General features: G+C 40.3%; 1 protein-coding gene across 1 annotated transcript in view; it reads right to left on the bottom strand.

The window, feature by feature from the left end:
• Nucleotides 1–25,653, bottom strand: part of LOC126416673 (odorant receptor Or2-like) — a 59,604-nt gene extending 33,951 nt beyond the window's left edge. Inside the window, exon 1 of the mRNA XM_050084475.1 lies at nucleotides 25,561–25,653. Within this exon, the coding sequence (XP_049940432.1) occupies nucleotides 25,561–25,626 (66 nt within the window). The 5' untranslated portion in view covers nucleotides 25,627–25,653. The remainder of the gene's footprint in view (nucleotides 1–25,560) is intronic.
• Between the last annotated feature and the right edge of the window lie 228 nt (nucleotides 25,654–25,881).

The raw sequence follows: 25,881 nt of genomic DNA, 5'->3' as shown, positions 1-25,881 counted from the left end.
TGATTATTACTGTTTGTAACCGCCGGAGTGCTCACAACATTTTAATGTTATTTTTCAACAATAGGCTGTGTGTAAGTGTAAATATGCACCAACTGTTAGCTACTAAAATGGCAACACCGTGAAACAACAAACAAACTACGTAAAATTAGCGTTAAATATCTACGTGCCTCGATATGGAAATGATTAAAATGTAAGCGGAACCGCACAAAGTAGGTAACAGGATGTATTGCGTTTGTCATTGAATGAACATGGGAGCATGAACCAGGTACCTGCACCGGAGTCCCATACGCAGCAATGATCGCTGAACGGTCTTTGAAGAGACAATCTTGTTAGCCCTTTGGTTCCCTGGGCGGTCAGTTGTTTAACAGTAGGACGCCTGTTCGCCCGTATACTTCTCCGCAGGCGTCGTTCCCCCTTGTCATTCTTGGCCCTGCTGAATCACAGTTACCTTGGCGCCGTTTTGGATAGCGCCATTTTGCCTTGCACCGCATACTTTAACCACGACACATACCAAAAGTTTACAAGATTAACCGTATAGGAAGTACTTTCACCATTGGCCTGAAAGCCAGCGATAATATCTTGTGGAACGTCAGATAAATTGCTCTGTTTCTGTATTAAGACAACGACTGCAGTGTTTAACGTGTCCCCCCGTTACGCTTTCTATACCCTCATCTGCTAGTGCTGCCACCTGCCATCTGAGAGTGGCTGTTGCACGTTGACATCAGACTTAGCGCTGGTCACAGTAATGTGACTGGACCATGTCACAGGCTACCCCGAAACAAATCAATGTTAGTAACAGGAAACCATGGTGGCTAATTGGCGCGGCCGGACAGTATAACGGTATCGTCTACAAGTTCAAAAAGCCGATTGTACATCAACAACTTACTCTTACACAGAGCCTCTCGTCGAAGAACAACATTAAAATGTAGTGAGCACTCCGGTGCATACAAATAGTAAAAGATGATCAGACAACTTTCCATTAACAACGTGCGCTAATGCGAAGTCTGTCACTACACTGAACCACATATTCACGCTATAGTCACCGCCTCTAGATCCACAATACAGCAGGCTCGTGATCGCTCAATGTGTGGAGCTGGCCACAGAAACGAACCACATTCATAGCTTGCGGCAAGACTTCTCCCATGGGTGCATTGATTGAATGACGGCTTCCATGTCCCGACTGCCGCCAATTTCCGCAACCACAGAGAGCAGAGTATCAGACATCAGGAAGTATAGCCAACTTTTGACCTAGGCCTGACAGAGCCGACATAGGGAATAGTGCCCCATACGGCACAAAGTGCAATCAGTATGCGCGCAACAGCATGCATATCTAATATGTTCCAGAAAGTCACGCATAAAAATGGAATTTTTCGTTGTTCATACCTCTGGTTCTATTGGTGGTAAAAAGATAGAGTCAAGTGATGCAGATAACCCTTGGGCCATGGAGGATTTGTATATCCAACAGAACTATCATCTTAGCTTTACTGTACTACAGTACTGGGTCAAAGTATGAATATGACACACTTCCTGCTGCTATGGTAAAGGAAGCAGATCGGTTGGATCTTTTTGCATTTGATGTGGATTACGATGGGCTTGATGGGACTTATGGAGGCACCATTACTTCATGGACAGTTCCTTGGAAAACGCCACAGAAAGGTTCTTTAGTTCTGCTATATTTTCGCACGTCACCAGAAAACCAAAATCCAGCCGAGGGTTCGATGAGGGCTAGACACAGAAATAGCTGAAATTTTTGCGATATGTTACTAAGCTCTCTATCTCGAATAGCACTGAAAATTCGCTAGATATCTTCATTTGTTTCCAAGATACACATGTTCAATTTACACTAGTTCCGCACGTAAAATCCGGTATCAGGTGAAATATAAATAATAAATAACGGCAACAAATTGCTCAGATTTTAGCGATATATTCTCTAGGATTTATCTAGCCCCGAACTATCTCCCCGTTTTCAAAAGTCTTTATCTGTTATAGGGAAACACCCGAAAATCTTAATTTTTGTGTACCAAAACCCAGTCGCGGATTCCGAGATGGCTATGCACAAGAAAAGGCTATGTATTCCTAAGTCTCTGATCTCGAACAACCTCGCACGTAAAATCTGGTGTGAGGCGGAAACGTAGTTTGTAAAGTGACGTAACAAGGGGAAATATGCTGTAAAGTATCTCCATTATTACCTCGGAATTCCTTGTTGTGGTACTGAAGCACACGCAAAATTTTTTTGCACGTAAAATCCGGTCTGATCCGTAAAATTTGTCTCGCGCTATTTCCGTTTCACGTAAGTAAACTATCGAAGTTTTATTGACCAAGAGATAAGTTTTCGTATGAGTTAGGGAACCAGTGGAAAAATTCTCCTGTCGGAGCACAAAAAATGGGAATATGTTCCTGTTCACTCAAAAGGCTCTGACTGAAAAGTGGGGTACCAGCTCCTTCACTCTACCTGCCTCAGTAACATTAAAAATTTTCCCGAAATTTTGGCGTGTGAATGTATTCGCGCTTTTTTATGCTGAGAGCGAAGAAGACAGTGACAGTGTCATAGAGACGGAAAAGTTATAAATACTGGAAGATAGTAGACAGTGGCTGCGTTGTAGAAAGAGCGAAGGAGACAATGGCAGTTTGAGAGAAGGAGAGGGACACAGTGGCAGTGATAGTGAGAGAACACTGCAAGGAAAAGAGGGAAGGAGTCAGTGTCAGGGAGGGGGGAGGAGGAGGGGAGGAATAAAGAGAAGGAAAAAGTGTAAGTGCGTGATAGCCAGTAATAATGAGAGACTGAGTATATGACGACAGTGAGGAAGAGAGAGATAGTGACTGCGAGAAGAGACAGCAGCAGTAGGAATGAAGGAAAGAATGAGACATTAGCACTAAGAGAGAGACAGTGACAGTGAGAGGAGACAGTTGTAGTGGGACGAAATGAAGGGGACTGCGGCTCTAACATAGGAGACGACGAGGGAGAGAGACAAAGGAATAATGACAACGAGTTGGGTGAATGAGTGAGTGAGCAACTGGGAGTGAATGGTTATGAATGACTTCCACCAATATACTAGTGGGTGTGCGTGAGTTACAGTTAGGGGAGCTTGTGGGAATTTGAGGTGAGCTGCATGTTAAAAAAAGCCCAAATATGTTTGCATGCCAAAATTTTTGGGAAAGGTTTTAAAGCTGCTGAAGAAGGTAAAATGAGGCAGCTGGTAGCCCACTTTTCCGTCAGAGACTTTTAAAGAAACAGGAACGCACTCACATGCTTTTTTTTACTCCAATAGGAGGATTCCTCCGGTGGTAAATAATATGCTTGAAGATACTAACAGTAACAATTATAACAATATTTAAAATAGGAAAATTATTGCATATCCGTGATAATAGAAGTGAAAATAGAGTATTTATTCCTCTTCAAAGGTCAGAATGGAGTTTTACATTCCAATGAAAAAGTATTTAACATTATTCCTACAGAGTTCAGGCAGGGAACCCCCAGGTATTAAAACAAACAGTAAAAGAATATTTCATTAACTGTTCCTAAAATATTAATAAACTGAATGTAGGAATTATAGTCAGTACTAATATTTATATTCAACATATTTTTTAACATTACCAGCTAGTAGTGGTCTCGGAAGGCAGTGAAACTACTTATTGGCTAGTATGAAGCTGTAGATGAAAAATAACTGTATGATGGGAATCCAGTTCAATCAAAACCCTAATTCCTCACACTACACTTGCCTTTAATGGATTTCTCATAGATGTTATAGCCACTGGTATGAAAGTAATTAACCCTGCAACCAGAGTTAATGCTTGCATGGTGAGAGGAAGAAAGAGAAAAGAAAATATAAAATACATCAGAAGACTAGACCAGTGAATCAGAATCGATACACAACAACAACAAACAGAAAGGGGTATTTAAGTAGGAGAAACCTGAAAGGTAAGAGGAACGTTAGTAAGGGACGTATATGCTACTATTCATTTTCAAGGACAGGAGAATATGTCGAAATGTTCCATGAGAAAATGCTGTAGTCACTCATGAATGTTTTGTGAATGTCAAGCGTATGTAGATTATTGGGTGGCTGACATCAGAGATGTTCATTTAAAAAAAAAAAAAAAATTATCAGTCCTTCACTTGGTTTTCCCGTTTTCATCAACAATGGGCCTTATCTTCCTCTTTTTCTGCTACTCACGATAGCCTCAGAATATATAACAGATATTTTAATCTGCCTGCTCTGCTGATATTCATTTCTACTTTTGTTTCCATTTCCCAGACGTGTTTCCTCACATGGTCACAGTCTATTTCGATGTAGTGCAATACTTCAAATGCCCATTTTCAGAAGTTTCTTTGAATCAAGTTCATCTGTCTTTAACAATATTGTCCTGAATAGGTAGCATTTTATATCTGCCATTCTTTAGTTATTGTATGTAATCTAATATGGCAGCGGAACTCTTCCATCTTTCATTTTCAATAATAACTTTTATAATTTTCTAATTAGGGTGATGGTATCTTCCTTTCAACTAATACTCACACCTTTTGCGTATACTGTACTATGCTAAGCAACCTGATCATTACTTGTAACATGTCCTCTAAATTCACCTGATCTACAAACTGACAACTTACTATTACTCATAGTGTAGATGTATCTTCCTTTTGCTTCCTTGCTGCTTCAAGGTACAGTCTGAAAAGCTGTCCACTTAACTCAAGTGCTGATGTACATTTTTTATGATCTGGAGATGTTTTCCTCTGCTTTCATTTGCCATTTGCTTCTCAGAGACACACTAAATTTCCCGTCTGTTCCTCTAATGCATATCGGGTCTCCTCAGAATATAAAACTGTTGAAAGGTTGTGTATGACACAGCGGTGTTTCTTCATAGCTCCTCTCGTCACTAGACATAAAGCCAGAATAGCTTGTCGATAACTTTTAGCACTTGTCAGACAGATATAATTGACCTCCATCTGTCCAATTTTTCTTTTTATTCTTCTGAACACGATCCGAGCCATAACGTTACAAATGGAAGACACTGAACAGCAAGGCATTGCGCTAACTGATATCTCTTATGTTCTGCTGATATTATCTTTGACGATCACATGACACTAGTTTCCTTTGTATATCCTCTTGTAAGCATCAAATTCCATGTCCTTGTCAAACGATCAGTACGTCAGTGGTGTGATGCATCGAATCTGTCTTCCTTTCTGAGCTTCCTGTGGTTCAGAGACTGGTCTGAATAATTTTCTGGTTCCGAAGCAACACGTTAGTGTCAGTAACCGTTAAGATATTTCACTGAAATATTGGTGCCTATTAGAGCTCAGAGCTTAGAGGCATCATTGCTCTTCCAGACTGTTTTATTTCTTCCAGAATAACATGGTAATTTTAGTGTAATAATCTTCTAGAAAGTTCTTATCCTTTTTTCAGATTGGTGATGTAGCCATTCTTCATTTTCTTCCTACATAATATTATTATTAATCTCTTTGTATTTTTGGTATATATGTATATATCTTGTTAACCGTGAAAAATAAATAAATATTCTTGAAACATTGTCATTATTCTTTTCTACATCAATTCCATTCATCACACTGATAAATTTTTCATTGTGTCTTAAATTCAACGTGGATAACATTCAAACCATTTGGAGCACTAGTAAACTCAGGTATTCCGAATGTGAACTCCATTTATAAAGAATTTCGGCTTGTAGGAATAGTACTAGCAGGCACAGAAGCATTTATACAATTGTGTAAACATGAAGTGTAGGAAGAGGATGGAAAGGGTAAGGATGGGGAGGAGGAGGAGGAATCGTGACAGCTAGCAGTACAAGGAATTGTAGCAATGGAATGGTGACAGTTGAAAATTTGTCTTGGACCGAGGCTCGAATCCGGATTTACCACTTCACATGAACGATTGCATTAACTGCCTTGACCATACAGACATGGTCGTGAACTGAATCAAATTGCCGACATACCACATGCCGCCATGCAGCGTTCCCTGCCCGTTAAACTCCTTACTCATAGTTTCTGATTCCTGTAGGACTTCAGACGATATTTATGCATGTGTACTGAAATAGACTCACGGAGCAGTTACCACATTTTTTAGATATGTATATAGCTGAATGATGTCTGTTCTGTCGGACATGTTGCTTTCGACTCTATAAAATTAAAAGTCCCACTTGAGTTCAAAGCTCCAAAATATTTTCAAGTATTCAGTTCACGACGATAAAATTATTTTAGATGAAACTAACACTGTTTGAAGTCCCATGCTGCTCTTGCAACCCAGCCTCTCTGACTTTAACGCAATGATGAATGCCTGAGAAAATATCATGAGCCCTGTTGTTTACACTTATTTAAACAACCTGCCACATGACCATTACTCTACTCAGCACACACAGTTGTAACATGATTACGATTCAAGAAGTTCAAACATATATTTCATGTGTATATATTTTACAATGTATAGTAAATACTTTTGGTCTATTTCTGACCTTACATTACAACAATGTAATCATAATTTTGCAACAATGAATAACTTTCGGCATATCTGGCACTGCAGTATGTTTCTAGTCAATACATACATTTTATATACGTTATAAGCATGCATTATGATGAAATAAATATAGGAATTTTCTCAATATGAATTGGGATACTCATGCTGGCAGCTAAAATGTATTAATGAGGACGAATTCTGACTTATGGCACTATACGCCTGTAACTGAATAAATTGTTTATAATTATTTTCAAATTTGTTTATCATTAAATACAACTTTTTGTCATAATTTCTGGCAATTTTAGCTCTCTTTTGTTTATCATAAGTGTAAGTTGCATACCAGGTTCAGTTGTTATTACTTTTACAACCTTTAATAATTATCGTTGTTGATAACTTTTTAAATAGTGTGTTTAAAAACAAATAATACATCCCATCCACTTCTAAAATTATGGATCAAATCATGTTTAGAAGAATAAAAATTAAAAGCTGGTCAGGTGAAGGCCAATTATATCTGTGTGACAGGTATAAAAATTACAGAAAAGTTATTCTAGTTTTGTGTCAAGTGAACAAATACTCACAAAATAAGTAACCTAACACCAGATCCATTATTAACCGCAATTCTGCATGCTATCACTACATCTATTTGCTAGTATGTATGAGAAATCATTGCCGTGAGTGTTAAGCTATGTTTAGTTTTCTTGTATCACATACAACAAGTTACGTATTTTCAGTGAATCAGTGAATATTACAATTTTATTTCCATATTCTAAGTCGATGGGACACTCTCTGAGCAAGTCTGCAATCATTCATGCATTTCCTCAGCCACCTGGGAAATCACTAGTTCAGCAGGTTGTTGGCTCTCAGTCCTTTTAACCACCATCCATGGCCCACTTGTACATCAGACAAGTTACTGCTGCTGCTAAATCTTCTCAGCACCCATCAGCTGCATCGCCAAATGTACTCATAAGCAACTAATAATTTTGATACTGCTCACTCAAAATGTTACAGACCCCCGACAACATACTGTACTTACCTGATTAATTGCAAAGTTAAGTAGCGCCAAATAATATCACTTTAATAACACAGTAAATTTGCAGATAAACTTATTTTGTGCTAAATCTTATGAAACATATTCTACTGAAAATTAACCACTGTGAGTACCATTAGGAAACATGTACTCATGTAACATAAGCATTAAGATAGTTGTAGTATCAGTTACGAATAACATACAAAACAGCTACTGTGCGCTGTTCACTTTAAGTTCTACACAGCCATACAAGTAGAAGTAGTCCATGCCAACATATTTATAACATGTGAGCTGCTGTGCACACCTCATTTGGTAAGTCAAAGCTGCAAGTAAAGTTCTGGTAGCACTTAATTGAGACTAGGAGCGTGAGGACACGAGATGCCTACGCGTGTGTTCTGGTTCTGTGGCGGCCTGCTTAGTGAAATACCACAAAAGTGAATCGTCATAGCTGCTTCCATGTAATACTGTGTGCATGTGCGGTTTAGCATTTCAGTAAGAACGTGTATGCACACTGAAGGCAGGCTGGCTGCTTCCATACCATGATCAACCTCGCACAGTTGTACCTTTACTAGATTCTTTGTGTTTTATGTAGATTGTGATACAGCTCAGTCATAACAATAAATACGAACTACTGTTCTGTACTGCGGATGCAGATCAAAGGCTTTTTAGTTCGAGCAGTATATTTAGTTTTCATATAAATGTCCTGATACTTATAGTTTATGTGAATTACATATCGTCAAATTAGAGAGAGACTGCATTGCATCAAGACATGTGTCAGCTGTACATGTTATGTGACACTCATAGTCAAGGCTAGTGACATATCTGTGTGTATTCTGTATGACTTCGAATTGCGAGACATGCAAGGGAAGCAGCACCTGATGAAATGCATTCTGTTTAGACCTGGCAGCTGGGTGACATAATGGTGCTGTACAGTCTCTTTCTCTCTATGGATATTCAGAGGTTTGACTTAAGATCTACATCTACATCCATACTCCGCAAGCCACCTGACGGTGTGTGGCGGAGGGTACCTTGAGTACCTCTATCGGTTCTCCTTTCTATTCCAGTCTCGTATTGTTCGTGGAAAGAAGGATTGTCGGTATGCTTCTGTGTGGGCTCTAATCACTCTGATTTTATCCTCATGGTCTCTTCGCGAGATATACGTAGGAGGGAGCAATATACTGCTTGACTCTTCGGTGAAGGTATGTTCTCGAAACTTTAACAAAAGCCCGTACCGAGCTACTGAGCGTCTCTCCTGCAGAGTCGTCCACTGGAGTTTATCTATCATCTCCGTAACGCTTTCGCGATTACTAAATGATCCTGTAACGAAGCGCGCTGCTCTCCGTTGGACCTTCTCTATCTCTTCTATCAACCCTATCTGGTACGAATCCCACACTGCTGAGCAGTATTCAAGCAGTGGGCGAACAAGCGTACTGTAACCTACTTCCTTTGTTTTCGGATTGCATTTCCTTAGGATTCTTCCAGTGAATCTCAGTCTGGCATCTGCTTTACCGACGATCAACTTTATATGACCATTCCATTTTAAATCACTCCTAATGCGTACTCCCAGATAATTTATGGAATTAACTGCTTCCGGTTGCTGACCTGCTATTTTGTAGCTAAATGATAAGAGATCTATCTATCTATGTATTCGCAGCACTTTCCACTTGTCTACATTGAGATTGAATTGCCATTCCCTGCACCATGCGTCAATTCGCTGCAGATCCTCCCGCATTTCAGTACAATTTTCCATTGTTACAACCTCTCGATACACCACAGCATCATCTGCAAAAAGCCTCAGTGAACTTCCGATGTCATCCACAAGGTCATTTATGTATATTGTGAATAGCAACAGTCCTACGACACTCCCCTGCGGCACACCTGAAATCACTCTTACTTCGGAAGACTTCTCTTAATTGAGGATGACGTGCTGCGATCTGTTATCTAGGAACTCTTCAATTCAATCACACAGTTGGTCTGATAGTCCATATGCCCTTACTTTGTTCATTAAACAACTGTGGGGAACTGTATCGAACGCCTTGCGGAAGTCAAGAAACACGGCATCTACCTGTGAACCCGTGTCTATGGCCCTATGAGTCTCGTGGACACGACCGTCTTTTTCGAAACCCATGCTGATTCCTACAGAGTAGATTTCTAGTCTCCAGAAAAGTCATTATACTCGAACATAATACGTGTTCCAAAATTCTACAACTGATCGACGTTAGAGATATAGGTCTATAGTTCTGCACATCTGTTCGACGTCCATTCTTGAAAACGGGGATGACCTGAGCCCTTTTCCAATCCTTTGGAACGCTACGCTCTTCTAGAGACCTACGGTACACCGCTGCAAGAAGGGGGGCAAGTTCCTTCGCGTACTCTGTGTAAAATCGAACTGGTATCCCATCAGGTCCAGCGGCCTTTCCTCTTTTAGCGATTTTAATTGTTTCTCTATCCCTCTGTCGTCTTAAGCCGTGGTGTTGAGATGTACTTGGATGCAAGTCGTACACTATTCCAGTATTCCAGCGGAAAAACGCAGATGTTTTTTACCCACCTGGAGTACCATCTACAGTGGGTAGCACAGCTGGCACTTTTTGGTGGGAGACAATGCACGTCCGTTGCAACTAGTGGGGGTGTCACGTGACAGGGATAATCATGTTTGGGATAGATGGAACTCTGAACAGAATTTGGCATAAAATGACCATCTGGAGAGCGATCATGATGTCCATAATTTTTATTGTATAGTCTTGATCGCACAGCTTTTGGAACAGAATTACCGGTTTCGGCTATGGAATAACCATCTTCATCCTCTACAATAGAAATAAAAGAAAGTGTATTACTAGCTACTAACTGAACTGTGCGTGGCTCGTGTTCGTGCCGTTCATTGCTTGACATCTAGTCTTTGCGGTGCTGCCGTACTACTCTTTCTTATTCGATTTAGTGGCATCACTAAGTTGCTGGCTTGCCTGCCCGTGAGTGGCAGCAGCAGCGCTTATAGATAAGTGCACTGTCGTACTATCTTTGGAGCGACCTCTAGTATTTCCGGGTCGTCGCGTGTCGGGACAGAGCAGCAGTGAGGTCCGGACAGCCATGACTCGCCCGACCGTTGCCGACACACATTACTTGAGTAGGGACAACCCTGGTTGGTCGTTCGGTCGGTCGTCTCATCGCTCGACGTGTATTTGGTCGCCGAACGCTTCTAGGTTCTCTGTGTGTGTCGACTTTTGATTCGTCCTTGTTGTTCCACAGTCACTGGTTTTAGTATTGTTCGAGTTGTTTGTGGAAGTGTTTCATGGAACTATGTGTAGCTTGTGTGGTTTTGACTGAGCAGCTATTTTAATGCTGTCTGCATACTGCAGATAGTCAGTTGGTTGGGACGGAGCAGCAAGGAAGACTCCGCGGCGCGCGGCCAGGCCGAGATCACTGGCGGCGTGCACGCACTGTCGGATCGTGAGGCGCTGACTGCGAGAGCGACGAAGTTCGTTGGCCACCGAACCTGGACGCTGAAGTTGAGTGGTCAGTTAAACTGTTATGAAACCTCATTGTAACAACTCTTCATTCATTTGTGGGTTGTTGCTCCCTTGGCCATTTGGGCTAGCAGTAATGTATGATGTGTTTGAGTCGACGAAATCCTATATTGTTATTAATTATTAAATTGACTGTTACTTGCAGTAGAAGAAGAATGGGTAGCTCTGAGTGATGAAGTAGTGAAGGCAGCAGACGATCAAGTAGGTAAAAAGACGAGGGCTAGTAGAACTCCTTGGGTAACAGAAGAAATATTGAACTTAATTGATGAAAGGAGAAAATATAAAAATTCAGTAAATGAAGCAGGCAAAAAGGAATACAAACGTCTCAAAAATGAGATCGACAGGAAGTGCAAAATGGCTTAGCAAATGTAAGGATGTAGAGGCTTATCTCACTAGGGGTAAGATAGACACTGCCTACAGGAAAATTAAAGAGACCTTTGGAGAAAAGAGAACCACTTGTAAAATGAATATCAAGAGCTCAGATGGGAACCCAGTTCTAAGCAAAGAAGGGAAAGCAGAAAGGTGGAAGGAGTATATAGAGGGTCTATACAGGGCGATGTACTTGAGGACAATATTATGGAAATGGAAGTGGATGTAGATGAAGATGAAGTGGAAGATACGATACTGCGTGAAGAGTTTGACAGAGCACTGAAAGACGTGAGTCGAAACAAGGCCCCGGGAGTAGACAACATTTCATTAGAACTACTGACGGCCTTGGGAGACCCAGTCCTGACAAAACTCTACCATCTGGTGAGTAAGATGTATGAGACAGGCGAAATACCCTCAGACTTCAAGACGAATATAATAATTCCAATTCCAAAGAAAGCAGGTGTTGACAGATGTGAAAATTACCGAACTATCAGTTTAATAAGTCACAGCTGCAAAATACTAACGCGAATTCTTTACAGACGAATGGAAAAACTGTTAGAAGCCGACCTCGGGGGAGATCAGTTTGGATTCCGTAGAAATGTTGGAACACGTGAGGCAATACTGACCTTACGACTTATCTTAGAAGAAAGATTAAGGAAAGGCAAACCCACGTTTCTAACATTTGTAGACTTAGAGAAAGCTTTTGACAATGTTGACTGGAATACTCTCTTTCAAATTCTAAAGGTGGTAGGGGTAAAATACAGGGAGCGAAAGGCTATTTATAATTTGTACAGAAACCAGATGGCAGTTATAAGAGTCGAGGGGCATGAAAGGGAAGCAGTGGTTGGGAAGGGAGTGAGACAGGGTTGTAGCCTATCCCCGATGTTATTCAATCTGTATATTGAGCAAGCAGTAAAGGAAACAAAAGAAAAAGTCGGATTAGGTATTAAAATCCATGGAGAAGAAATAAACACTTTGAGGTTCGCCGATGATATTGTAATTCTATCAGAGACAGCAAAGGACTTGGAAGAGCAGTTGAGCGGAATGGACAGTGTCTTGAAAGGAGGATATAAGATGAACATCAACAAAAGCAAAACGAGGACGATGGAATGTCGTCGAAATAAGTCGGGTGATGCTAAGGGAATTAGATTAGGAAATGAGACACTTAAAGTAGTAAAGGAGTTTTGCTATTTGGGGAGCAAAATAACTGGTGATGGTCGAAGTAGAGAAGGTATAAAATGTAGACTGGCAATGGCAAGGAAAGCGTTTCTGAAGAAGAGAAATTTGTTAACATCGAGTATAGATTTAAGTGTCAGGAAGTCGTTACTGAAAGTATTTGTATGGAGTGTAGCCATGTATGGAAGTGAAACATGGACGATAAATAGTTTGGACAAGAAGAGAATAGAAGCTTTTGAAATGTGGTGCTACAGAAGAATGCTGAAGATTAGATGGGTAGATCACATAACTAATGATGAAGTATTGAATAGAATTGGGGAGAAGAGGAGTTTAATGCACAGTATACGATAACCATGGCGACACGTGAAAAGTTTACAAACTTACCCGTTTTGAAAATGCTTCCACCTTTGGCCCGAAAGCCAAAGCCCAAGCGTCCCCCGTCAGGTTTTAGGTACCCTACACTGCTAGTCCTGCCCCCTACGACTGTGAGTGGTTATTGCAGATTGACGACGAACATAGGCGATTATCAAATTAATGTGATTGGAAAGCGTTTGTAGGATGCTCAGAAACAGTCAGAAAAGTTTGTAATGGTGTTGTAGGGTAAGTCGTACCGAGAAATAAATGTTAGGAAAAAAATTCGCTAGGTTGGGTGCCGTTTCCGAGTTAATTAGCATTGAAGTTAGGCAATGAGTTCATTGCGTGCACGGATCCAGGCGGTCTCGCCAAACGTGTTCTTCGTTTGGTCTCCTAAAACCGAACAAGTGAGAGAGAGAGGAAAAACCTGGCCATAGGATGTAGTAAGGATCGATCCGAGGCAAAGTCTGATCAGACTGGAGCGCTACCATCTACGTTATGTGAGCAACTGGCACTAATTGTATTCGGCGGGCCGCTTTAATTTCCGCATTCAGCGGCCTGATTGGCTAACTTCAAAGCTAATTAACTGGGAAACGGCTTAAAGTATCGATTTTTTTTTCATAACAATTATTTCTCGGCACAACCTACCCCGTAACACCCTAACAAACTTTTAACAGTTTCTGAACCACATGTATGTAGGATGCTCATTGATGCATGCATAACTTAGAAATAAATATACAAAGTAATTAAAAGGAAACTCATCGGCAAACACAGTTCTTAATTTTCAGCTGCATAGAAGAAAGGAAGATTTTTTAAAATATATATGTTTAACTACATAAATATGTATTTGTTTTCTGACAGATTAAAATACTCAAAAAATAAAAATTGATTACAGAAACCATTCTAAACTTCAATCCATTGCGGCGGCACTAAACTATAGCGGAAGAAGAAGGAATATACATCGAGAACATGCATATTGTCCTGTTTCTCATATTCCGGTTTTTGTTTTGATTAAGACAGCAAGTAATAAGAATGAAAGTGGAACAGAAAGTACGTCAAGAAAGGAAAAGAAAAAACGATAAAGCAAGTGACAGAGACCATAATTAGTAGTGGGAAGGTAGTAAAGTGCCGCTGGAGGGCGCAGTTTCCTCGTAGTTGCACGTTACTTTCTGTTGGGTACACGTCTCGCGCCGCGCTGCCGCGCTACCCCAAGTACCGTGCGTCTACAAAGCTCTATAGATGATGGCGACACAGTTGATCTTAGCAAGCCTTCGACGGTGCCCGATGACACTTCTCATTAGGAACTGAAATGTGGGGAAAGAAGTTCTTCAAAGATCTCCAAATAAAAGTCTTGCTAAAGACACTTTGCTTGTTAAGAACATGGTCAGGATGCTATTTTTTACTATCCAAAAATTCCAGTACCTCCAAAAAGGTGAGGCGTCTACGTTTGGGAGCGGTGTCCCAAATCTTGAAATTATTTTCTGTGTGAGTTGTTCTCTCTTTTTGGTTTTTTAAATGATCATAGAAAGCTGTTTTATTGCAGGTATGTGTGTGTTCTTTAAATAGTGTTTCATAGGTATGTCCCATCTGTAACATAAAAACAGTTGCAAACATCAGATGTGATTTTGCAAACTCGTGATTGTGAAAATTTACTGTGATTTTGGCCAAGTTTATCGCGAAGACGCATTTGCGTAGTGTAATTAATTTGGAAAAAAATTGCAAAGGCGAAATCAGTAAGTCAGTGGTTCAAATTGCTCTAAGCACTGTGGGACTTAACATCTGAGGTCGTCTGTCCTCTAGACTTAGAACTACTTGAACCTAACTATAACAGCACACACATCCATGCCCGAGGCGGTATTCGAACCTGCGACCGTAGCAGCAGCGCGGTTCCAGACTGAAGCGCCTACAACCGCTCGGCCACAGCGGTGGGCAGTAAGTCTATTCAAAAAGCTGTGCACTAATGGCAGTTAAATAAAAAAAATGCAATGCTTTTTCTGGTGCACGTGGACATGCCTTAACGTACTACTGTAAACAGCATTAATCCTTACAGTTAGACAGAATTTTTTGTTACTTGAGTCATTCTTTCTGTTCTTCCACATATATCTACTACATTTTAGTGCAATGCGCTTTCAACAACAGGTTTCACTTAAAAATGGAAAATGTACTAAAGACATTAGAACAAACATTTAACGACAAATGTGAATGCCCAAAAGCTCTGGAGCCAACCAAAGATTCCCAAAGTGAGGACTGTCACAACTCACAGAAAACCACCAACATATACCCTTCTCAGAATATGCTAAACGTACTCATACAGTAGTATAAAACATAAATAACAGAACAGTGAAAAACACAGAAGAACTAACAAACCACATAAAATGCCTATATATTCCAGATGCAGCTATATTAATGTCATTTGATGTAGAAAAGATGCACTACACAATCCTAGTTAAAGAAACAATAAAGATAACAAAACAAGAACTAAATACTTATAGTTAGTTACCACGAGAACACGTAACATTCTTATACTTCATTGTCCACCAAAATTACTTTTAATTCAATTAAGAATTCTACTTACAAGAAGGGGACTTGTCGATGGGATCACTAATTTCGGAAAAGTTGACAAATATCTTCATAAAAAAAGAGGAAAAAGAATTATCCAGAAAACAGCACCAAGAACATACGTTACACTGTACTGATGGAGACACTTGGATGACATCCTCTGCTTGGTAAATGAACAACGAAATAAAATAATGTAACTACATGCAGAAACAAACACATTACACAAAAACAAAAAGTTCATCTTAGAACAAACAGGCCAAGTAAATTTTCTAGATAAATCCATCACAAAGAAACATACCAACACTCATTAAGAATTTACAGAAAAACACCACAATGCATATAATATTGCATCAGCAATCCAACCACCCATAGGCCAAAAATAATATGCCGTCAGATATATGCCCCACACACCAAACACATTATCACTTGGCAAACATAGCTATAATGAGAAGCTGGACATTATGATTTAGTTAGCAAAAAATAACGGGTACCAAGGATCCGTTGAAACAAAACTAATCAAGAAAATCCAGAAAAACACGAAAATGAAAGACAGAACATCACACAAATCCAGAGATGCACAACACCCGTCACAAAGCCACAGACCAACATCACCACCACAACACAGGAAGGGCACAACAAAGAAACTCAATGGACAAGCTGGAACACACCCCCATACAGAAACAGATACACATAGTTAGGAACATCTTCAAGAAACAAGGAATAAAAATATCATAACAAAGCAATAACTCTTCAGAGAAATGTCTCAGTACCAAAAATGAGGCATTCACCAACTCCAACGTAGCAGCTGTGACGCTGTGTACTTAGGGCAGACCAGCAGACTATTAACGTTGTTTTTTTATTTTTTGGATCATCAGTTCTTCTGACTGGTTTGATCGGACCACCACAAATTTCTCTCTTAATCCAATCACTTCATCTCAGATTATCAAATGCAACCTACATCCTCAATTATTTGCTGGATGTACTCCAATCTCCGTCTTCCTCTACAGTTTTTGCCCTCTACAGCTCCCTCTAGTACCTTGGAAGTCATTGCCTCATATCTTAACAGATGTCCTATCATCCTGTCATTTCTTCTTATCAGTGTGAGCCGTGGTGCGCCTTTTCTGGCACACCAGCTCATTGGCACGACTATCGATTACCCGGCTGTACTACAATCTTTGTTTGGGAATCAATTGTATTAATTAACTCGTCGTGCACCTTGTGTTATTCGAGTTCGTAACGAACTGGTGTGTGTTGTAAATCACTTCCATATTGTAGATTATTGTCTTAAAAAAAAGGAAACTACCTGTGCCACCTTTAAGATCACCTTCAGATTGTAATTTGTCTCCAAGTCTTGAAATCTCCGTGGATCATCTTTTAAGTAAGTTGTTGTAACTGTATATTTTGATATTGTCTTAAGAACGGCCACGTTTTGATTGCCTCTAATCTCTTTTATAAATGCTTGTTTTGAATAAATTGTTAATAATTGATTTGTTAGTTGTTGTGTTAAGGAGTGACATATTAGGGGCCTTGTCCTTCCATGCTAAGTGTACCCCTCATCCCGATTTCCCAAGTCGCACAGTGTTTTCCACATATTCCTTTCCCCTCTGATTCTGTGCATAACCCCATCATTCCTTACCTTCTCAGTCCACTTAATTTCAACATTAGGCTGTAGCAAAATATCTCAAATGCTTCGATTCTGTTCTGTCCTGGTTTTCCCACAATCCACAAAAATATCTCAAATGCTTCGATTCTGTTCTGTCCCGATTTTCCCACAGTCCACATTTCACTACCATTCAACGTTGTGACCCAAATGAACATTCCCAGAAATTTCTTCCTCAAATTAAGGCCTATGTTTGATACTAGTAGACGTCTCTTGGCCACGAATGCCCTGTTCGCCATGCTTTTGATGTACTCCTTGCTCCACCCGTCATTGGTTATTTTACAACCTAGATAGCAGGATTCCGCAACTTCATCTATTTCATGACCATAAATTCTGATGTTAACTGTCTCGCTGTTCTCATTTCTACCACTGCTCATTACCTTCGTCTTTCTTCGATTTATTTTCAATTCATATTCTGCACTCCTTAGCTTGTTCATTCTATTCGGCACATCATGTAATTATTCTTCACTTTCACTCAGGGTAGCAATGTCAGCGGCGAATCGTATCATTGATATTCTTTCACTTAGAATTTTAATTCCACTCCTGAATCTTTCCTTTATTTCCATCGTTGCTTCTTCGATGTACTTATTGAACCGTAGGGCCGAAAGACTACATACCTGTCTTATACCCGTTTTAATCCTAGCACTTCATTCTCGGTCATCCATTCTTTTTATTCCCTCTTGACTCTTGTACGTATTGTATATTACCTATCTCTCCGTATAGCTTACTCCGATTTTTTCTCAGGATCTCGAACATCTTGCTCCATTTTACATTCTAGTACGTTTTTTCCAGGTCGAAAAATCCTATGGACTGTCATGATTTTTCTTAAGTGTTGATCAACCGTAATGTCAGAATTACCTCACTCGTGCCTTTACTTTTCTAAAGCCAAACTGACAGTCATCTAGCACATTCTCAATTTTCTTTTCCATTCTTCTGTATATTTCTTTTGTCAGCAACTTGGATGCATGAGCTGTTAACCTGATTGTGGGATAATTCTCGCACTTGACAGCTCGGAATTGTGTGGATGACATTTTTCCGAAAGACAGATATGTCGCCAGACTCATACATTCTACACACCACTGTGAATAATCGTTTTGTTGCCACTTCCCTAAATGATTTTAGGAATTCTGCTGGAATGTTACGTATTCCTTCTGCCTTATTTGATCTTAAATCCTTCAAAGCTCTTTTAAATTCTGATTCTAATACTGGATCCCCTATCTATTCTAAATCGACTCCTGTTTCTTCTTCTATCAAATCAGACAAATCTTCTCCCTCATAGAGGCTTTCAATGTACTCTTTCCGCCTATCCGCTCTCTCCTCTGCATTTAACAGTGGAATTCCCGTTGCACTCTTAATGTTACCACCCTTGCTTTTAATGTCACCGAAGGTTGTTTTGACTTTGCTGTATACTGAGTCTGTCCATCTGACAATTATTTCTTATTCGATTTCTTCACATTTTTCCTGCAGACATTTCGTCTTAGCTTCCCTGCACTTCCTATTAATTTCATTCCTCAGTGACTTGTATTTCTGAGTTTCCCGGAAAAAATTTTACTACCTCCTTTAATCGATCAACTGAAGTATTTCTTCTGTTATCCACGGTTTCTTCGCATTTCTTTCCTTTGTACCTATGTTTTTTTTCTTTTCAACACTTGTGATGACCCTTTTTAGAAATGTTCATTCCTCTTCGGCTCTGCTGCCTACTGAGCTATTCCTTATTGCTGTATCTATAGCCTTAGAGAAATTCAAGCGCATCTCTTCATTCCTTACTACTTCCGTATCCCGATTCTTTACGTATTGATGCTTCCTGACTAATCTCTTAAACTTCGCCCTACTCTTCATCACTGCTATATTGAGATCTGAGTCTACATCTGTCCCTGGGTATCCTTTAAAATCCAGTATCTGATTTCGAAATCTCTGTCTGACCATGATGTAATCTAAATGAGATCTTTCCGTGTCACCCGGCCTTTTCTAAGTCTACCTCCTCCTCTTGTGATTCTTGATCAGAGTATTCGCTATTGCTAGCTGAAATTTGTTACAGAACTGAATTAGTCTTTCTCCTCTCTCATTCCTTGTCCCAAGAGCATATTCTCCTGAAACCTTTTCTTCTACGCCTTCCCCTACAACGGCGTTTCAGTCTCCCGTGACTATTAGATTTTCATATCCCTTTACATGTTGTACTAACCTCATACACTTTTTCTATGTCTTCATCTTCAGCTTGCGACGTCGGCATGTATACCTGAACTATCGTTGTCGGTGTTGGTTTGCTGTTGATTCTGATAAGAACAACCCTATCACTGAGCTGTTCAGAGTAACACACTTTCAGCTCTACCTTCCTATTCATAACGAAGCCTACTGTCGTTATACCATTTTCTGCTGCTGTTGATATTACCCTATACTCATATGGCCAGAAATCCTTGTCTTCTTTCCATTTCACTTCACTGACCCATGCTATGCCTAGAGTGAGCCTTTGCATTTCCATTTTCAGATTTTCTAGTTTCCCAACCACTTTCAGGCTTCTGACATTTCACGCTCCGACTCGTAGAACGTTATCCTTTCGCTGATTATTTGGTCTTTTTCTTACGGTCACCTGCTTCTTGCCAGACCTCTCCCAGTGATCCGAATCGAGGACTATTCCACGTGTCTTTAATGCAATGGTCTCCATTGCCTTCTGCATCCTCATGCTGTTGGCCATTGCTGATTCTTCCGCCTTTAGGGGCAGTTTCCTATCCCTAGGACAAGAGAGTGCCCTGAACCTCTGTCCGTTCCTCCGCCCTCTTTGACAAGGCCGTTGACAAGAAGAGGATGAGTTCTTGCGCCGCACCTCTTCGGCCTCCAATGCTTGTTATTAATCAAAATTTAAGCAGTGGCAGGATTCGAACCCGGGACCGAGGACGCTACACCTAGACCACAGGTTAGGCATCGTGCAAGGAACACAAAAGAGCATCGAAATATGGCACCAGCCATTTGCATAACATTTCCGGAAAGAAATCACCAATCTACCACGACAGAAAAGGTTACTAAAATAGTCAGATTCAGTAACAAGAGACGACTGCTAGCTGTACAAAAGAACGCCGGCCGGTGTGGCCGTGCGGTTCTAGGCGCTTCAGTTTGGAAACGCTTGACTGCTACGGTCGCAGGTTCGAATCCTGCCTCGGGCATGGATGTGCGTGATGTCCTTAGGTTAGTTAGGTTTAAGTAGTTCTAAGTTCTAGGGGACTGATGACCACAGATGTTAGGTCCCATAGTGCTCAGAGCTATTTGTAGAAAAGAATTTCCAAATTCTAAGAGGAGTGCTAAGGAAGAAACACATAACAAATGACGACACAAGTAGTAGCAACCAGACGTTATTTAAACCTAATTAAACGTACTATGGAGAAAGTACAACCCACTCCCACTCCTAAAAAAGCAAACAAAACACGAACGCATCGGGCAATAGCAAAACAAAGTTCTCATAATGGAGAGATGACAGTGGTTCTTCAAAACAGAAAACCGTGAATATGATTCGTGTTGGTGAACGTACTGTATACTAAAATCTACCACATATTTGTGGAAGAACAGAAAGAATGACGTAGGGAACAAAGAATCGTGAGTGATGATAAGAATTAATAATGTTTATAGTAGTAAGTTAAAGCATACGAACTGTTCGTGATCCTAGCAAACAAAACTGTAACAAATAAACCATATCGTTACAGTGACCACTGAGGACGCATTTGATAAAGAGAATCGCATTTGGTGTTGATGAGTCTTTCATCAGAGACGCGAAAGACGATATTTAACCTATACAACGTGTATATCTGCGACTGTGGAAAATAGTCGAAGAACAAAGAAGACAACATGTATAATGAGAACTGTATACTGGTCAGGTACAACAGAAGAAAGTTCACTCCCTACAGCATAACTTTATGGTGAGGGCTATCCGAATGTGGTAGGAAGGAAAGCGCAACGTCTCAGTAACTATGTTGATTAATGGAAACCAACACAGCTGTGTTATTATACATTGCTTTGTTATGGGCGGTTCCGTTCGCACAACCATCAGTAACACAATAAATGTGCAATAATGCAGCTATGGTGGTTTTAATTAATAATTAATAATAATGTCTGCTCGGGTGCTCAACATGATCAAGATTATTATACCAGTCGTGGCTGGAAAGATCAGATGGCGAACTGATACTTCAGGAAGGATTTAGCATTATCCTTCTTTGAAGAAAGACCAACTCAGAGTAGCGTCGGTGACACAGCAGAAGGATAAGCCATAGACAAGGGGCGAGGAAAAAATAGCTGAGCATCATTCCTTGGGAATCGGCCAGCGATGTAATTCACAATGCAGACGTGAAAACTGGACGATTGTGGCCTTGTTACATCAGCAGCGTAACAATCTGTGCCGCTGAAGAAGTATCAAAGTGGTACCGGTCTCTCGTGCGTGCGATTCAGTCCCTCAAAATACCTAACAGGCTAGCATGTAACACTGAATACAAAAAGTTTGAACTGATCCTACAGCTTCTCGCTGTAGGTCTTCGATAATCATCTGAAGATCTTATCTGCAACTGGCATCACTGTGGTACTGCAAAGTACGCATGTCAGGGGTGCTGGAACGCTAGAATTGTTGGCAGTATGGGTTTCTTTACATTTTGAAAACAACATTTATATGAGAGGTATGCCTCCTCCCATCGACTGTTGTGTCAAAAAGTATCGGAGTTGAAAATGTTTACTCACGATGCAAAATAACAAACCATGTCGACTCAAGTGTCTTTAGAATAGATGTTCTTAGGCACATAAGGACAAATCTGTCTATTATGTGTACCACTTTTTTCTATTGCGTGGAATGCTTTGCGGAAGCACGTTACTTGACTGTCTCACGATTTTCTGCATTGCATTCAAACAAAAATTGCTTGCGGCCTACATCTACAGATCTCCGTCGACATCTAAATAATTACTCTGCCATTCACAATTAAGTGCCTGGTAGAGAGTTCCCCGAACGACCTTTAACGGGGGTAGGACGTCAAAAGGGCCGACTTGGAGCAGGAGAGGCACCACAGGACATTTTAATTTCGACTGTCTATACTTTTACAAATAAATTCGTAAAACTTTAACAGGATGACCAAGAAGGATTCAGGATTCATACTCATAGCAGTGGAAGCTCAAAACGTGACAAAACACATTTTTTTACATGTGAAATTTCATCATTTTTTCACTTACTACTGGCTGCATTTGTTGCTATAGGTACACTTTTCTACCTAAGTAAGAGAGATTCTTCGATGACTTTTGCACAGCATACAAACCATAGTTACAGGTGTACGAAACTCTATAAGTTATTTAATTTATGAAAAAATGAATGAACTGTTACATTTTAAACTTCATGTTTAGAAAAAATTAAGTTTTATAGCTAATTATCTCAATTTTTTCCACAGTTTTTTAATAGATATGGAAAATTCTAGAGTTTCATACACCTGTAACTACTGTTTGTATGCTATGAGAAATTCATCGAAGAATCTCTTTTACTTAGGAAGAAAAGTGTACCTATAGCAACAAATGCAACCAGTAATAAGTTAAAAAATGATGAAATTTCACACGTAAAAAAGGTATTTTGCTACGTTTTTGAACTTTCACTGCGATAAGTGTGAGTCTTCAATCCTTCCTGGTCATGGTGACAAAGTTTTATGAATTTATTTGTAAAAGTATAGACAGTAGAAATTAAAATGTCCTGTGGTGACTCTCCTGCTCCAAGTCGGCTCGTTTGACGTCCTACCCCCCTTAAGCAATTTCACTATCGTTCCACTCTCGATCGACAAGCAGAAAACGAACACCTAAATCTTCCCTTGCGAGCTCTGATTTCTGTTATTTTACGTGGATTGTCCAGAAAAAAAAGTTCCGATCGGTCGCGAAATGGAAACCACTGGGAAAATCCGATAAAGCTTAGCACGGATGTGTTGGTCAGTGTCTCTAGTACGCCCATCGATCGTGTCGCATCGCACTTTTCAGGTTTGAGTGAACAGTGAGCACTTAAAGATACGTAGGGAATGGCGTCTCCCGCCAAGTATGATGGCCTGGTTAGAGATTTCGTCTGTATCATGCAGTCCACATAACACAACTGTCGAGCAGTCCCTTCTTCATGCCAGTTCTCGGCCGCACATGCAGGAGCAATGAAGACACTCCTGCAGCGTTTCCGATGAGAAGCGTTTGATCACCCACAATACAGTCCGTAATTGGCTCCCCTGAGTCTCATCTCTGCTCACAAGAACCACTGGCTATGAGGACAAAATTTTTCCACAGACAACGAGCTGCAGATCAGTGCAGATAACTGGCCAAGAGCACAGGCGGCTGCTTTCTATGACGATGATATTGGAAAGTTGACACAACACTACGGCAAAACTGGAAGTTGGAGCGATGACTATGTAGAGAAGTAGGTGGAAAGTGTATCTAACTGTTGCAAATAAAACGTTTCTGGTCTTCACTATGGTTTCCATTTCGCGACCGATCGGAATTTACTTTCTGGACAACCCTCGTATTACGAGTATCATTTCTCCCTACGTAGGTGGACGCCAACCAAACATTTTCACACTCTGAGGAGGAAGTTGTTGATTCGAATTTCATGAGGAGATAATGGCACCACGAAAAACTCGTTCGTTTAATGATTGTCACCCGAATTCGATTGTCACATCCGTGGCATTCTCTCCCCTACTTTTCTGTAATACAAAACGAGCTGCCCTTGTTTGGACTTTTTCGATTTCCTCCGTCATTCTATCTGATGCGGATTCCACACTGACAAGTGTATCGTTAGCTGTCTCTTTAGCGGTCCTGTTGCATTTTCTAAGTCTTCTACCAATAAAACACAGTCCTTCTTTTGTGTTCCCCACAACATTATCTGTTTGATTGTCTCCTAAATCGATTACGTAGATGAGGAACAGCAGAGGGCCTGTAACGGTTCCTGGAGGAGCGCCCGATATTACTTCTGTTCTTTTTGATAACTTTCCGTCAGTTACTACGAACTGTGTTATTTCAGACCGGAAACCACTGAGACAAGACTGCATAGGCACGCAATTTAATTAGAAGTCGCTTGAGAGGAACAGTGTCAAAAGCCTTATAAAAAATCTAAAAATATTGCATCAATCTGACATTCCCTGCCGATAGTACTGTTTACTTTGTGACAGTAAAGAGCTAGTTCCGTTCTCACCAGAACGATATTTTCTGAATCAATGTTGGCTGTTTGTGTTTTCTACAAGGTAATTCATAATGTTCGAACAGAGTAACCGTCCTAAATCCTATTGCAAATCGACGTTAGCGATATAGGTCTGTAATTCAGCGGATTACTATTATTTCATTTCTTGGGTATTGGTGTGACTTGTTCAACTTTCCATTCTTCAGGTACGATCTTTCAATGAATGAAGACGCTCCTGCAGCGTTTCCGATGTGAAGCGTTTGATCACCCACAATACAGTCCGTATGATTGATAACTATGGAACTATTGTATCAGCATACTCTGAAAGGGACCTTACTGATATACAATCTAGACCAGAATCATTGCTTTTATCAAGTGATTTAAGCTGCTTCACTACACCGAGGATATCTACTTCTAAGTTTCTTATGTTGGCAGCTGTTCTTGGTTCGAATTCTGGAATATATATTTAGTTTCCTTTGTTGGGGAAATTTCGAAAAAATGTATTTAGTACCTCTGCCTCAATGGCACTGTAGTCAGTATCATCACCATTGTTACCGCACAATGAATGTGTTGATTGAGTCTTGTCATTGGTATACTTTACATGTAACCACAATGTCTTTGGGTTTTCTGCCAGATTTCCAGATTTTCGTTGTGGAAACTACTAAACGCACCTCGCACTGTAATTCGTGTTCAAATTCAAACTACGATTAAACTTCGCCAGTTGTAAGGGTTTTATGTTCTTTTAAATTCGGCATGCCTTTTTCATTACTTCTGCGACAGTGTTCTGAGCTGTTTTATGTAGCGTTGGGACCCGTACAATATCTTATTAATTTGCTTGGTATACAGGGTGAATCACCTAAAACTTGTACCACAAATATTGCGGAAATGGAAAGTGCTATTGATGTGTGGTTTTTACAGAATGGACTGGTAGTTAGGGCTTCGTATTGCTAGATAATGAACAAATTGGAATAATACTTAATAAAATTGTAATAATACTTAGTAAGTGTATTTTTGTGCAAACATAAACTGTTTTGAATGAAACAATGCTTATTGACATTAACAAACTAAAAGTTGCAGGAGTCCAGAGCGAGTCGTTTCCACATCGACATTATGTTTCGTAGTTGCTAGGTACGATGTCGTTATGTTTGCTTTTTCTGCATTAGTAATTCTCATCTTCCACTCACGACCTACTTCTAGAACCGTCTCATACTAATTGACTAGCAAATCACAATGCACTCAAGGTGTACTAAATATAGAGATGGCTGAATGCAGTCACTCACCATGGCGACCTCGAACATCTGGAAGCAGGCAGCGGCGCCGATGGAGAGGCTCTGTGCCAGTAACATGCCTTTTAGGGACCTCTCCAGCAAGTCTGAGTTCCTGTCAAAACAAAACATTCACGAGGACACACTCTGTAAGATGTCAGCCGAGTAGCCTTGTAAAGCAGAAAAGTGAGGGACCTGATGGAAAATTATCTTTCAAATTACATACAGTTAGCAGACACGATCACAAATCGTCACTAACTCATTTAACAGCTGCTGTGTTTTCGATTGTTTAATGGTTGCAAGAGATGCTCACTGTGATGGAGGCTATCACAATAC

This window comes from Schistocerca serialis, chromosome 8 (assembly GCF_023864345.2).
Source record: "Schistocerca serialis cubense isolate TAMUIC-IGC-003099 chromosome 8, iqSchSeri2.2, whole genome shotgun sequence".
NCBI lineage: Eukaryota > Metazoa > Arthropoda > Insecta > Orthoptera > Acrididae > Schistocerca > Schistocerca serialis.
This window is presented reverse-complemented; position numbering and strand designations above follow the sequence as displayed.